At 46.8% G+C, this 11,644-nt stretch overlaps 1 protein-coding gene across 2 annotated transcripts in view; it reads left to right on the top strand.

Moving 5' to 3' along the window:
• The window catches only part of NMD3 (NMD3 ribosome export adaptor), a 105,965-nt gene that overhangs the window by 8,017 nt on the left and 86,304 nt on the right, over positions 1-11,644 (top strand). The window contains exons 2-4 of one of the 2 annotated variants that reach the window (XM_085860460.1): positions 2,935-3,069; positions 5,452-5,548; positions 5,656-5,736. In XM_085860460.1, the coding sequence (XP_085716586.1) occupies positions 2,935-3,069; positions 5,452-5,548; positions 5,656-5,736 (313 nt within the window). The remainder of the gene's footprint in view (positions 1-2,934; positions 3,070-5,451; positions 5,549-5,655; positions 5,737-11,644) is intronic. The other variant, XM_085860470.1, reaches the window with a different exon arrangement.

Here is an 11,644-nt window from a genome sequence, read left to right as displayed (position 1 = left end):
CCTTTGGGTCCTGCTTGGCTTGGGTTAGGGTTGAGGCCTTCGGAAGCTTTTTGCTTCGGCTGGCTCAGTGAGCTTCGGCTGAGGCCTGGCTCGGGAGGACACTTTTTGGAGGCTTCTTGCTTTGGTGGTTCAGTGAGCTTCGGCTTCTGTTTGGCTCGGGAGAGCTTTTTGCTTCGAGCTGCTTTGTTTTGGAAGGAAGTTGAGCCGGTTGCTCGGCTCGAGCTGCGAATGGTGGGTTCTTCTTCTTCTTTGTTCTCCATTTTGGTTCCCGGCTTGGTGCGACTCATCGACCTCTTCTTGGAGGTGGTTCCTCGGGGAAGCGATGCATCGACGGGAAGGATCGGCTCCTCGTCTCACCAGCACGTGTTGAGAAGCGCGGGAGGATTCGCGGGAGCTCGGGAAGGATCGCAGCCCACGGCGATTGGAGCCCAGGTACGAACAACTTAAAGACCACACGAGCTGGAGAGGTTCGAGATAGGTTCTGGGTTTCAGCTCACCTTTCCTCCGAGCTGGAGCTCGTTATTAAAGGCCTCTGCCACCATTTCTTGGGTGTGTGTGTGCGTCCGTGTGTCCGTGGGCCCGTCTAATAAGTAGGAAATTGTTGAGTGCTTTGTGTGCTGTAAATGTTTGCATCGCATTTTGTATAGACGGTCGTAGTTCTTTTGTCGTGCTTTTGTTGTTTGTATAATTGCATACGTGTTTTGCCTTGTTTAATTGCATACTTGCTTTATTATAATAAATGTCCTTGTGTGAATGTAAACTTGTTCGTTGCGTCCTCCTCCTTTAATTGAGCTGCCATCTTGCACTCGGAATATAGTTTGTTTTTGTTTAAATAGCCGGTAAAGTGATCGGGTCCAACGGGACTGCGCGATAATACCCCGCTCGGTTATCCCAAAAGGAAGCGAGCTGCTTCGGCGGCTCGTTTCCAAGTAGTCCCGTTGAGGTACAATCTCTCGGTAACCTACCCGCGTGAATAATTAGGTAAATCGAAGATTTGGCGATCTGACCCTGTAGCGCGGGTAGAGTGCGGACAAGGTTGTGGTGTGGTTAAAAACACACATGTGGCTGGTTTCCGGTGTTGATCCGGAAAGCCGCGACTGGATTGTCCGTTCGGTGGGCGAAGCGGCCACTATTGGCTAGACGCGGTCGCTCGCACGCTGACGGGCAGGAAATCTACAACAATAGGGTGCCAAGAGAGGAGTTGTGGCATTGTATGAGGAAGTCGGGAGTGGTGGAGAAGTATGTGAGGATTGTGCAGGATATGTACGAGGACAGTGTGACAGTGGTGAGGTGTGCGGTAGGAATGACAGACCGGTTTAAGGTAAAAGTGGGATTGCACCAAGGATCGACTCTGAGCCCTTTCCTGTTTGCAACGGTGATGGACAGGTTGACGGACGAGATCAGACTGGAGTCTCCATGGACCATGATGTTCGCGGATGACATTATGATCTGTAGGGAGCAGGCTGAGGCGAGCCTTGAGAGGTGGAGGTATGCACTGGAGAGAAGGGAATGATAGTCAGTCGGAGTAAGACGGAATACATGTGCGTAAATGAGAGGGAGGGAGGGAGGGAGGGAGGGTGGTGGTATGTTGCGGTTGCAAGGAGTTGAGGTGGGGAAGGTGGATGGGTTTAAATACTTGGGATCAACTGTACAAAGTAACAGAGAGTGTGGGAGAGAAGTGAAAAAAGAGAGTGCAGGCAGGATGGAGTGGGTGGAGAAGAGTTGCAGGAGTGATTTGTGACGGAAGGGTAGCTGCAAGAGTTAAGGGGAAAGTATATCAGACTGTAGTGAGACCAGCTATGTTGTATGGTTTGGAGGTGGTGGTGCTAACAAAAAGACAGGAAGCGGAGCTGGAGGTGGCAGAGTTAAAGATGCTGCGATTCTCATTGGGAGTGACAAGGATGGACAGGATAAGGAATGAGTATATTCGAGGGACAGCGCAGGTAGGACGGTTTGGAGACAAAGTGAGAGAGGCGAGATTGAGATGGTTTGGACATGTGCACAGGAGGGAAGCGGAGTATATCGGGAGAAGGATGCTGAAGATGGAGCCGCCAGGCAGGAGGAGAGGAGGAAGGCCAAAGAAGAGGTTCATGGATGCGGTGAGGGTGGCCATGCGGGTGATTGGAGTGTCAATGGAAGATGTGGAGGATAGAGCGAAATGGAGACGGTTGATCCGCTGTGGCGACCCCTAACGGGAGCAGCCGGAAGAAGAAGAAGAAGAAGAAGAAGAAGAAGAGTCTTGTGGAGGGTTCGTGGAGGGTTCATGGAGGTAGAAAAGATCATGGTTGTGGGTGAGGGATGACCGGAGATGCCGGTGAACAGTTGTGTTGAAGCCTTGAAGGGAAGAACGAGATTGAAGAGACTTGGAAGTTTGTTTTAAAAGTTGCGTTTTGATCATGTTTTGATAGAGGTAGTCTTGTGGAGGGTTCATGGGGGTAGAAAAGATCATGGTTGTGGGTGAGGGATGACCGTTGATGCTGGTGAACAGTTGTGTTGAAGCCTTGAAGGGAAGAACGAGATGGAAGAGACTTGGAAGTTGGTTTTAAAAGTTACGTTTTGATCATGTTTTGCTTGATCAGGTTGTAATTTTATATTTTGAGTAATACTAATGAGTCGTTTTCCAGACCAGGTATGCCTCAATGACCTGTGTCTCGAAAACTGACCACCTGCTATGTGATGAGACATATCTGGTGTGCTTCGACGACCTGTACGTCAAATTGTTTGACCGAGCTCGCAGCTTGATATTTGGTGGACCCTTCCAAGTGTAAAAATTTTCTCTGAAGTCTGAGGAAGTCGATCTTTTGGGTGATTGACTTGACCTTAAGGAACCCGATTCACAAGCTTTTCCTGTTTGACTTTGCTTTCCACGCATTTATTTCGGTGCTGCCCTTCATTCACCAATGCTTTCCGCTGTGTCCTTGATTTTGTTCCCAGCTTGTGCTGTGAGTGCGGGACAGTAATACCTCCAAACGCTGCAAACACTTGCCCTCCTTGCCTGCGTATTCGCACAGACGCAGCTCAGGGGATTCCTCATCAGGCCCAGTTGGGCTTCTGTCGTCTCTGTGAGAGGTGAGGCTGCCCCCAAATTCTTGTATTGTAATTTTTTATATATTTTATTTTATAGGATCGAAGGCTTGTCGTGGAGCTAGCTGCCACACAGACATGGACGCCCATTCAAATGCACGAGACGAGCACAGCCACTGATATTGGGGGCATGTGCCATCACTTCCTGGGGTACTCTGGGTACCAGCGACGTCACAACAATGGCACCGCTTTTCTCACCGCACTCGGCGGAGCACTTCCCAACGAGAAATTTCCTCCTCTCCATAGATCCCAACCTCTCGGGATTATCCGTACTCTTATCCTTATAAATGCTGAATGCCAGGCAAGAAAGCAGCGTTTTGAAACAACTCGGCCGGGGTTTGAACCACCGATCTCCCAGACTCGGAGCAGACGTTCCAACCATTACACCACAGAGTCTGATAAAATGATTAACAAAGTCGTGTAGTTCAGTCGATTTGTATAAAATAAAACAATTGTGCCGTTTTTTCATGAAAGCATGACACGACATATTATGTTCTATATTATGTTCTATATTATATTAAGTTCTATATTTCTATATTATGTTCTTCTGAAAAAATTCAGATGTGAAGCCATTGTGACAATGGCGTTATTTTAACGACCAATGTCATTGTCACCAAAAAAACAAGGTGTTCGAGATGCCTTTTTATCAAATCTTGCCAGGTATGAGCAGTAAACGATGCATGCTATCGCATTTTCGAATGTGCACAGACAACATGATGCATTGTCGTGTCGATTGCTATTATCTTTGTTTTACTCTCTTCCTTCCGCTCGGATTTGTATCCTCCTCTTTCTTTCGCTCAGATTTATATTCTCTTCTTTTCCCCTTTCTCTTCCTTTTGCTCAGATTTGCTCTTTCTCTTCCCTTTGCTTTTGAAAAATAGGGTTAGGGGAACCAAGTCTAAAATTTATCGACTTAAAAAAAAACTGCTACTGAACATACTCTACAGTAATAATGAAAAACACTTAAAATTGTACTTACTTTTGATGATTATGATGAAGGAGGGCATTGGAGGTTATTGAGATGACATCTACGTCCCTGGCTTCGGGTTGTCATGGTCATCGGACTTTGTGATGAAGGAGGTGGTCTTTGTCTGCTTTGCCTTGTTCTGCATGTCCTTATATAGACCTCCATATAAGGTGCCATGACGGCATCCATCTCGTTCTTGAATTTCAAGCATCTCTCCATGAAGACGAGCAAAAACCTCATGATATGCGACTCATTCTGCTTTATCCCAAGTGCTCCTCAGCTTTATCATATTTCCCCCTCCACTTCAAACAAATATGTTCGCTTAAAAGTAGAAAAAAATCATGAACTCGTTCTTCATATCATTTTCTTCCTTGTTTCGTTCTTTATTTCTTCCTTTCTCATTACCTCCCAATTGAACCAACATTCCTCTTAATTGAATTGATTTTCTTCTTGCTTTAAAAGCTTTTAATAACATTTTATAATGTTGCATTTGCCTCATTTCACGAAAACCCCACATGTTCTTAGTCTTCATAACTATCTACTCTCACCGACACCCCACAATGTTATTAAAAGACTAGCAAAAATTGTCACGCAACATCACACGATATCGAACTAAATCGCGTGATGGTCCGTGCAGCACGGTATCGAAAGAGCAACTGTGAGGTGAGATGGGGATGTGTGGTTGTGTATTCGTCCGTGCCAGACCGTGATCGAGTGAGGGACCCATGCCACGATGGGTACATTTTACCACAATAATTCAACCGCGATGAAGCGAAACCGCGATGCGGAATCCTGCATTCAAGGCGGTCCTGCTGTAATTACAAACCTACATAATACAATGCCACCTGCTGGCCATCTAAAACTTACCTTGCGTAACCAGATAATGTAATATTTTCAGTCCTAACAAAATCATTCTGACTTCCCAAACTTGGTGGCATAATGGTTAGAGCATTCACTCAGAGTCTGGGAGGTCCAGGGTTCAAATCCAAATCTGACCGATGCATGCCAAAGATTAAAACAGTGGTACATGCTTCTTCCTTAATTGACGCTCTGCATTTAAAAGGACAGAGCATGGAAAAATAACCATGTGTTGGAAACCGTTGCACAGACTTGAGCTTTAACGTCCTCCTCCGGTGTTCAAGCTCCTTGAAATAGAACTCGTATTATGATTTGACGCCATTTAGGCAAACTTCAAAATCGACGATAATCTCAATTTCCATGACTATGTTACTGATGTATCACATCAAATGATGATAACAATGCTGTTCAGTGATATTTGCTTTATGAATTTGGTTTATATAATATTTGGCTGAATGAGAGTCAAATCAGTTTTTCAGTTTATCTCTGAAAATATTTGAGAGCAAGCTGAAAGAATATTGTATTGTATGCCCTTGATTCAGGTATCTCACTCCTCCCAGTCATTGGGTGTCCTGTGCATTGGAGTCGAGGGAACTGCTGACCATATGCCTGAAAAAGCTGAAATCTTCTTTGACAAAGGTGGGTTGCAATATATGTGAAGAGTTTCATGCTTGTATGTTTTTTTTTTTTTTCTTTGCTGTCTTAGTTGTATACATTTCACAGTGGTTTTTGGCTTGTTTTTTTAGGTTCATCTAGTAGATGCTGGATTCATTTGGACTGAACCACATTCGAGGAGAATAAAAGTGAAGTTGACAATTCAGAAAGAGGTAATTACCTTTGTCGGAGGAGAGGGTATTGCATTTGGATCTGTCTGTTTGTCCACACAGTGTTTTTCTCCGCAACCGCTTGTCGGATTGAGACAATTTTCACCATAGGAGCGACGACTCGTGTACAATGTTTTGTTGATAATTATGACGTCATATTGTTGCGGAAATGGGCCCTTAGTGGGTTATTAAATATAGGATTAGCCCAGATCCCCCCCCCCCCTTAAATGCATGTTTAGCCAGGTTGTTTGGTAATCGGACGTTACATGTGTGTCGGGAGGTGTAGCAGGCTGTCCAGTGTTCATACAGTGGTGGTGTACCGAGGCGCCGTTCTTCTTCTTCCTTCCCCCCTCCGGACCAGCCTTCACCCGGCGCCCTGAGACTCCGCCAATGGGTTGCTGACACGTCTCGTTGACTGAGAGCGGCTGCCAACTCGAAGGATGGACCAATCACGTATCCCCGAAGGCGGTCCAGAAGAGCGAGCCCCAAGAAGGCAAGGGAGAAACTGCTAGTGTTGAGTCTGCGATCGGCTCCATGAGAAAGGCCCACCCCGAAAGGAACTGGCTGCTTTGTCGGTCTGGGAACGGCTAGTGTGGAGTCCGCGATCTGCTGTATGGGGAGTGGTTTTGGGGGTCTGCCATCTGCTTCATGAGGAGTGACTCGACGAGCTGTTCCTCCATGGCGATGGACCCAGCGTGCAGGTCGTCCCCAGGTTCATCCTGAACCCAACTATGGAGCCTCTGCCTGTCTTTGCTCCCTGCACGGCTCGACACATCTTTCCTCCCGTCGATCCGCCTGCGGAGCCCAACACCCAGATTTGGCCTAGTCTGGTGAACAGGCCAAGCCTGGATTCGCATACTGGACCTTGCGAGAAACCAGCTGGAACATACCATAGATCTTCCTCTCCTGTGCTGTCAACTTCACGGGGGCTGGACGCGCCGAGGCTGGTACGTGAGTGGTGCGACAAAAGGATGTCGCCGCCATCTTGCCACGCTGCATGCTCGAGCTTGGGTGCTCAAATCCGTTGACATCGGCTTATCACGAGCCGCATTCGTACCTTCGACACCTTTCCCCCTCGTCCATGAGGCATCACCAAGTACTCAGAGTCTTGTCTGCATCTTATCTGCATGTCGTCCAGGCCTAAGGTTTATCTCGCTAGGGTTCCCCTCGAAACCCGTATCCGCAGCTCCCTAGTTATGAGCGGGTTATAGATTAATTATAACGTTTGTGAATTCTTTGCTTGTGTCGTGTTCCCCGATGTGTCCCCAATAAATCTGGCTGAATTATACGAAAGTTGCTGCCTTGAATTTATTAGTGCCGCGCCGAGGAACAATCCGCTCGATTTGTATATAAAACCATAGCGGGCTACGGACTGGCAGACTTCGCTCGGTCTCTGACAAACCTAGTCTGTAGCCGGGGTCTATGTCCCCAACTGGTACGGCCCAGGTGTACGTTGGTATCGCGATCTGAGGCACATGACCCGAGACCTGTGCCGAACTAGCCGGTGTTGTTTCCCCTGAGACAGCGGTGCTGTTAAGTGACGCCGAATCATCAACATTTGGCTCTCAAGAGTAGGGTGCGAATCCCTCCGTCGCCGATCCATAACAATGTCTTTTGGTGTGGCAGCCATGTTGGAAAATATTGGAAAAACTGGACCTCTGTATCTCAAACCGCACCAAGGAAAAAAAAAAAATGAAACTTGGCACGTAGCAAGTACTCCTCATGGGGAATGTGATTTTTTTTTTTAATTTTTTTTTTTTCTTTTAAATGACATCAAAGGTGCCTTCATTATGATGTCATATTTGAATATGTAGAACGTGACATCTGATCAGTAGGAAAATCTTTGAGGGCCATCTTGGGATAAATTGGTCCACAGAAAAAAAAAATAGATGATGTCATCAGTCATGTGATTTGACAGCCATTTTGTTGTTTTTGAAAAAAAAACGTTAAAAAATTGTAATGTACTCAAATAGACAAGGACGAAGGCTCTGAAATGGGAACAACAGGTTTAATCCCGACACGGGCACAACACAGCACAGCATGGGAACATGGGTGGGTCACATGACTCTGCCTAACCACACCCCAGTGCACCCATGTATGCATGCATTAGCATAAACTACTGATACATCTCATCTCCCCCCCCCCCACCTGTTTATTTTTATTTTATTTTATTTACAAATCAAGATACTCAGGAGGCTTACAAACACGAGCTGATCTTGTAAGGGCGAGTGGAGGGCTGTCATTGCTTGCAACTGTTGTGGGCTTCTCAATAAGGGGTACAAGGCCGTGAAGGAGTTCAGGTACATTGATGGGTGAAAAGTTTTCATGAGGAAACACCTCAGGTTCAAACGCAGGTGGTGTTAACACAGGAGTGGGTGACAAAGGCACTTGAGCCAGTTCAATTTTTGGCTCCCTGTGATGTAACCTGAGTTGGTCAACATGTTTACACGTTCATCTCCCATCACACAACTTCACAAGAAACATCATTTCACCAATATTATCGACAACAATTTCAGATAATCACTTGGTTCCACATCCGGAGTTCAACACGTACACGGGATCATTGATCTGGAAGTTGTGGTGTACAGACGTTTGGTCGTGATTACGTTTCTGTTGACACTTGTTATTCTCAACCTGGACCGTTATGTCCAGGTGCACTAATGATAAGTGTGTTGTTAATTCACGACCCATCAGAAGCTTGGCAGGTGAGCGACCGGTGGTTTGATGTGGTTTGGTGCGGTAGTTGAGCAACACATGAGCTAGACAAGATTGAATGGAGTCTTCCTTGACTTGGCTTAGACCGTTCTTGATGATCTGAACAGCACGTTTGGTTTGACCATTACTGGCAGATTTGGAGGGGGCAGATGTGTAGGGCTTGATGCCATTCATTTTACAAAAGTTCTGAAACTCTGAACTCGTAAATGACGATCCATTATCTGATAAAATGGCGTTTGGAATACCATGTTGTGGAAAAATGGTACCAAGAGCTTCAGTTGTTACAGCAGGGGATGAGGATGGCACCACGAGAGCTTCAATCCATTTGGAGTGGGCATCAACTGCGATAAGGAAAAACTTCCCTTGAAATGGACCAGCATGGTTGATGTTTCGTCTGCACTGCATTTCGTTTTAATGGCCACGACCACATGGCCAATGGAGACTGTGGTGGTGCGTTGGCATGGGCTTGACAAGTGCAACAATGGTGTGCACTGGACTCTCTCACTGTCCAAACCAGGCCACCAAACATGGGCTCGGGCAACAGCCTTCATAGTGACTATGCCTGGATGAGCATTGTGGAGATTACTGATAATTTTCCCACGGAGTTTAGGTGGAATTATCACTCGGCTACCCCAACGCAGACAGTCCGCATCAACAGAGAGCCTGTCCTTCCAGATGAGGTACGGTTTCGCCCTTTCTGGTAGTGATTCCCAATCACCTGACATAACACAGCGTTTAATTTGTTACAAATCTGGATTGCTATTGGAAGCACAAGCAATTTGCTCAGCGGTTACGGGCGCTTCATCGTGAATGATGTTAGTCATGAGATGAATGATATCACCAGATTGTGGAGGTTCTGGGATGGTTACGGGAAGCGGCAAGTGATTGAGCAGTCAGCACAGTATATTTCCTTACCCAGGAGGTAAACCAATGAATAGTCATAACCGGCAAGGGTCAACGCCCAACATTGTACATGACCTGATGATGTGGGCAGAATGGCTCTGGTTTCTCCCAGGAGACCTAATAAGGGTTTGCGATCAGTCTCAAAGGTAATGTCTTCCAAAGACATATTGGTGCCTCTTTAAGGTGCCACAGACACATGCTAACGCTTCTCATTCTCCATGAGCATAGCGACGTTCAGGCCGAGGTCACATTTGCCACGGCGGCCGTGGGGTCTCCAAAATCTGCGGCCACTAGCAACTATACGGCGGCCGCAGTATTTCCACGGTCACACAATGTAGCAGTCACATATGTTTTTTTTTTTTTTTTTCGGGGAGCCGCACGGCGTATTTAGAAATCGTCGAGACCGAAAACGTGGGGGTGCCGTACGGTCTTTGATTTGATGTCGCACGGTGACCTTAGGGCGTCGCTGCGGCGGCCATATAATTTTCAAGGCAGATGCAAGTTGACCACAAGGCGACCGCAGGAGGGCCCTAAGGCGAACGTGCGGCCAGACGGACGGTAACGAGTGGGTATACATACCAGTTCTTTTTTTTTACTGAAATAAAATATACCAGTATATATAACTGAATATACTATAACTATAATATACCGTGGTGCCCCCATTATCCGAACGCCCCATTGTTTGAACAAATTGGAATCTGAACAATTTTTTTCGAGAAAATTTTGCCCTAAAAACCTAATACATTTTAAAAAACCAAACACAATGTCGCGTTCATGTTTGTTCACGTGTCTCCCCCACCTTTTCAACCCGCATCTTCACGCTTTGTTCATTCAGTTCATCAGTGGAAGTACTCGTGAAAGCATCTCTCGTGTGTCGATCGATACTTTAGGCCTCGGTCACATTTCCTCGACGGCTAGGATACGGCGGCCGTACGCCCTCTGAATTGACAAACGTGCGGCGGCCGCAGAGAAACTGAGGTGGCCTCAGGGTGGCCCTACGCTGTATGGCTATATTTGACAGGTTGTAAGGTCGCCATGGAATTGTATCGCGGAGTTATAACTTTTTTCATTTCTACATTCGCCGCAGAAATTCGACAAGCCGAAACAAAAGAACTGGTAAAAAAAATAATAAAAAATTAACCCATTCGTTACCGTCCGTCTGGCCACACGTTTGGCTTGGGGTCCCCCTGCGGTCGCCTTGCGGGCACCTTACGTCTGCCTTGAAAATTCTATGGCCGCCGCAGGAACGCTCTAAGGTCACCGTGCGACATGAAATCAAAGACCGTACGGCACCCCCACGTTTTCGGTCCACAATTTATAAATACCCCGTGCGTCTACCCGAAAAATACAAACATATATGACTGCTACATTGTGTGACCGTGGAAATACTGCGGCCGCTTTATAATTGCAAGTGTCCATACATTTTGTAGACGCTCCGGCCACCGAGCCAAATGTGACTTGGGCCTTACCTCGTGTTTTCACCTTCATTTGTGATGTTTTTTTTTTAATCATCTTGTGTTTTAATTAATAACAAAAAAGCAATCCGATCACGTGGTGTGATGGACTGTCGGGCAAGGATTGAATTTCACAGCAAAACTCGTTGTAATTTGGAATATCCATGATTACGTCAGCCCGATGTGTTTGATAAAAGTGATTGTGGTTCTGCGGGCATCATGTTTGATGAGCTGCCCTGGGGGCAGCGCTCTCGCAGAGTGCGCGAGCGATCGGAACCCAGGACGGAGCTCGAGCCTGTGTAGACCTTTGGATGTGGTGATTGTACCAGTTTACATACAATACACCGCCACCGAAGGTCATTTACTCATCTTATTTTACCTTAAACATGTGGAATTTCAATTTAAAGTGTCTTGAAAGTGGGTTTTCTTTGGGTCCACGAACGGATTAATTCACTCCATTATTTCTTATTGGGAAAATATTTTTTGAATCCGAACTTTTTGCAATCCGAACAGCCTCCTGGAACGAATTAAATTCGGATTCTGGGGGCACCACTGTATAGGCAAACACCTATACTCCGGTCTCTCGTGGTAGCGCACGGTCGACGCAGACTGCCACGGAGGCTGTACGTAGGTGCACGGCGGGCGTAGGGGAACCGTGCGTCGACCCTGCGTTGCCCGCAGGTAGTCACACAGACCGCAAGGCCACCGTACGGCGACCGTGGAAATAGTGCGGCCGCCGTAATTTTTTGGGGGTTGGGAAAATTCATTTTTCATTGAGAAGAGCTTACGGCAGCCGCACGAATAACGCAAGCCCACCGTACGCCCTACGTACGGTCGAC

Source organism: Eptatretus burgeri, chromosome 2 (genome assembly GCF_056783735.1).
Source record: "Eptatretus burgeri isolate ZD-2024b chromosome 2, Ebu_testis_v1, whole genome shotgun sequence".
In the NCBI taxonomy this organism is placed as follows: domain Eukaryota; kingdom Metazoa; phylum Chordata; class Myxini; order Myxiniformes; family Myxinidae; genus Eptatretus; species Eptatretus burgeri.
This window is presented reverse-complemented; position numbering and strand designations above follow the sequence as displayed.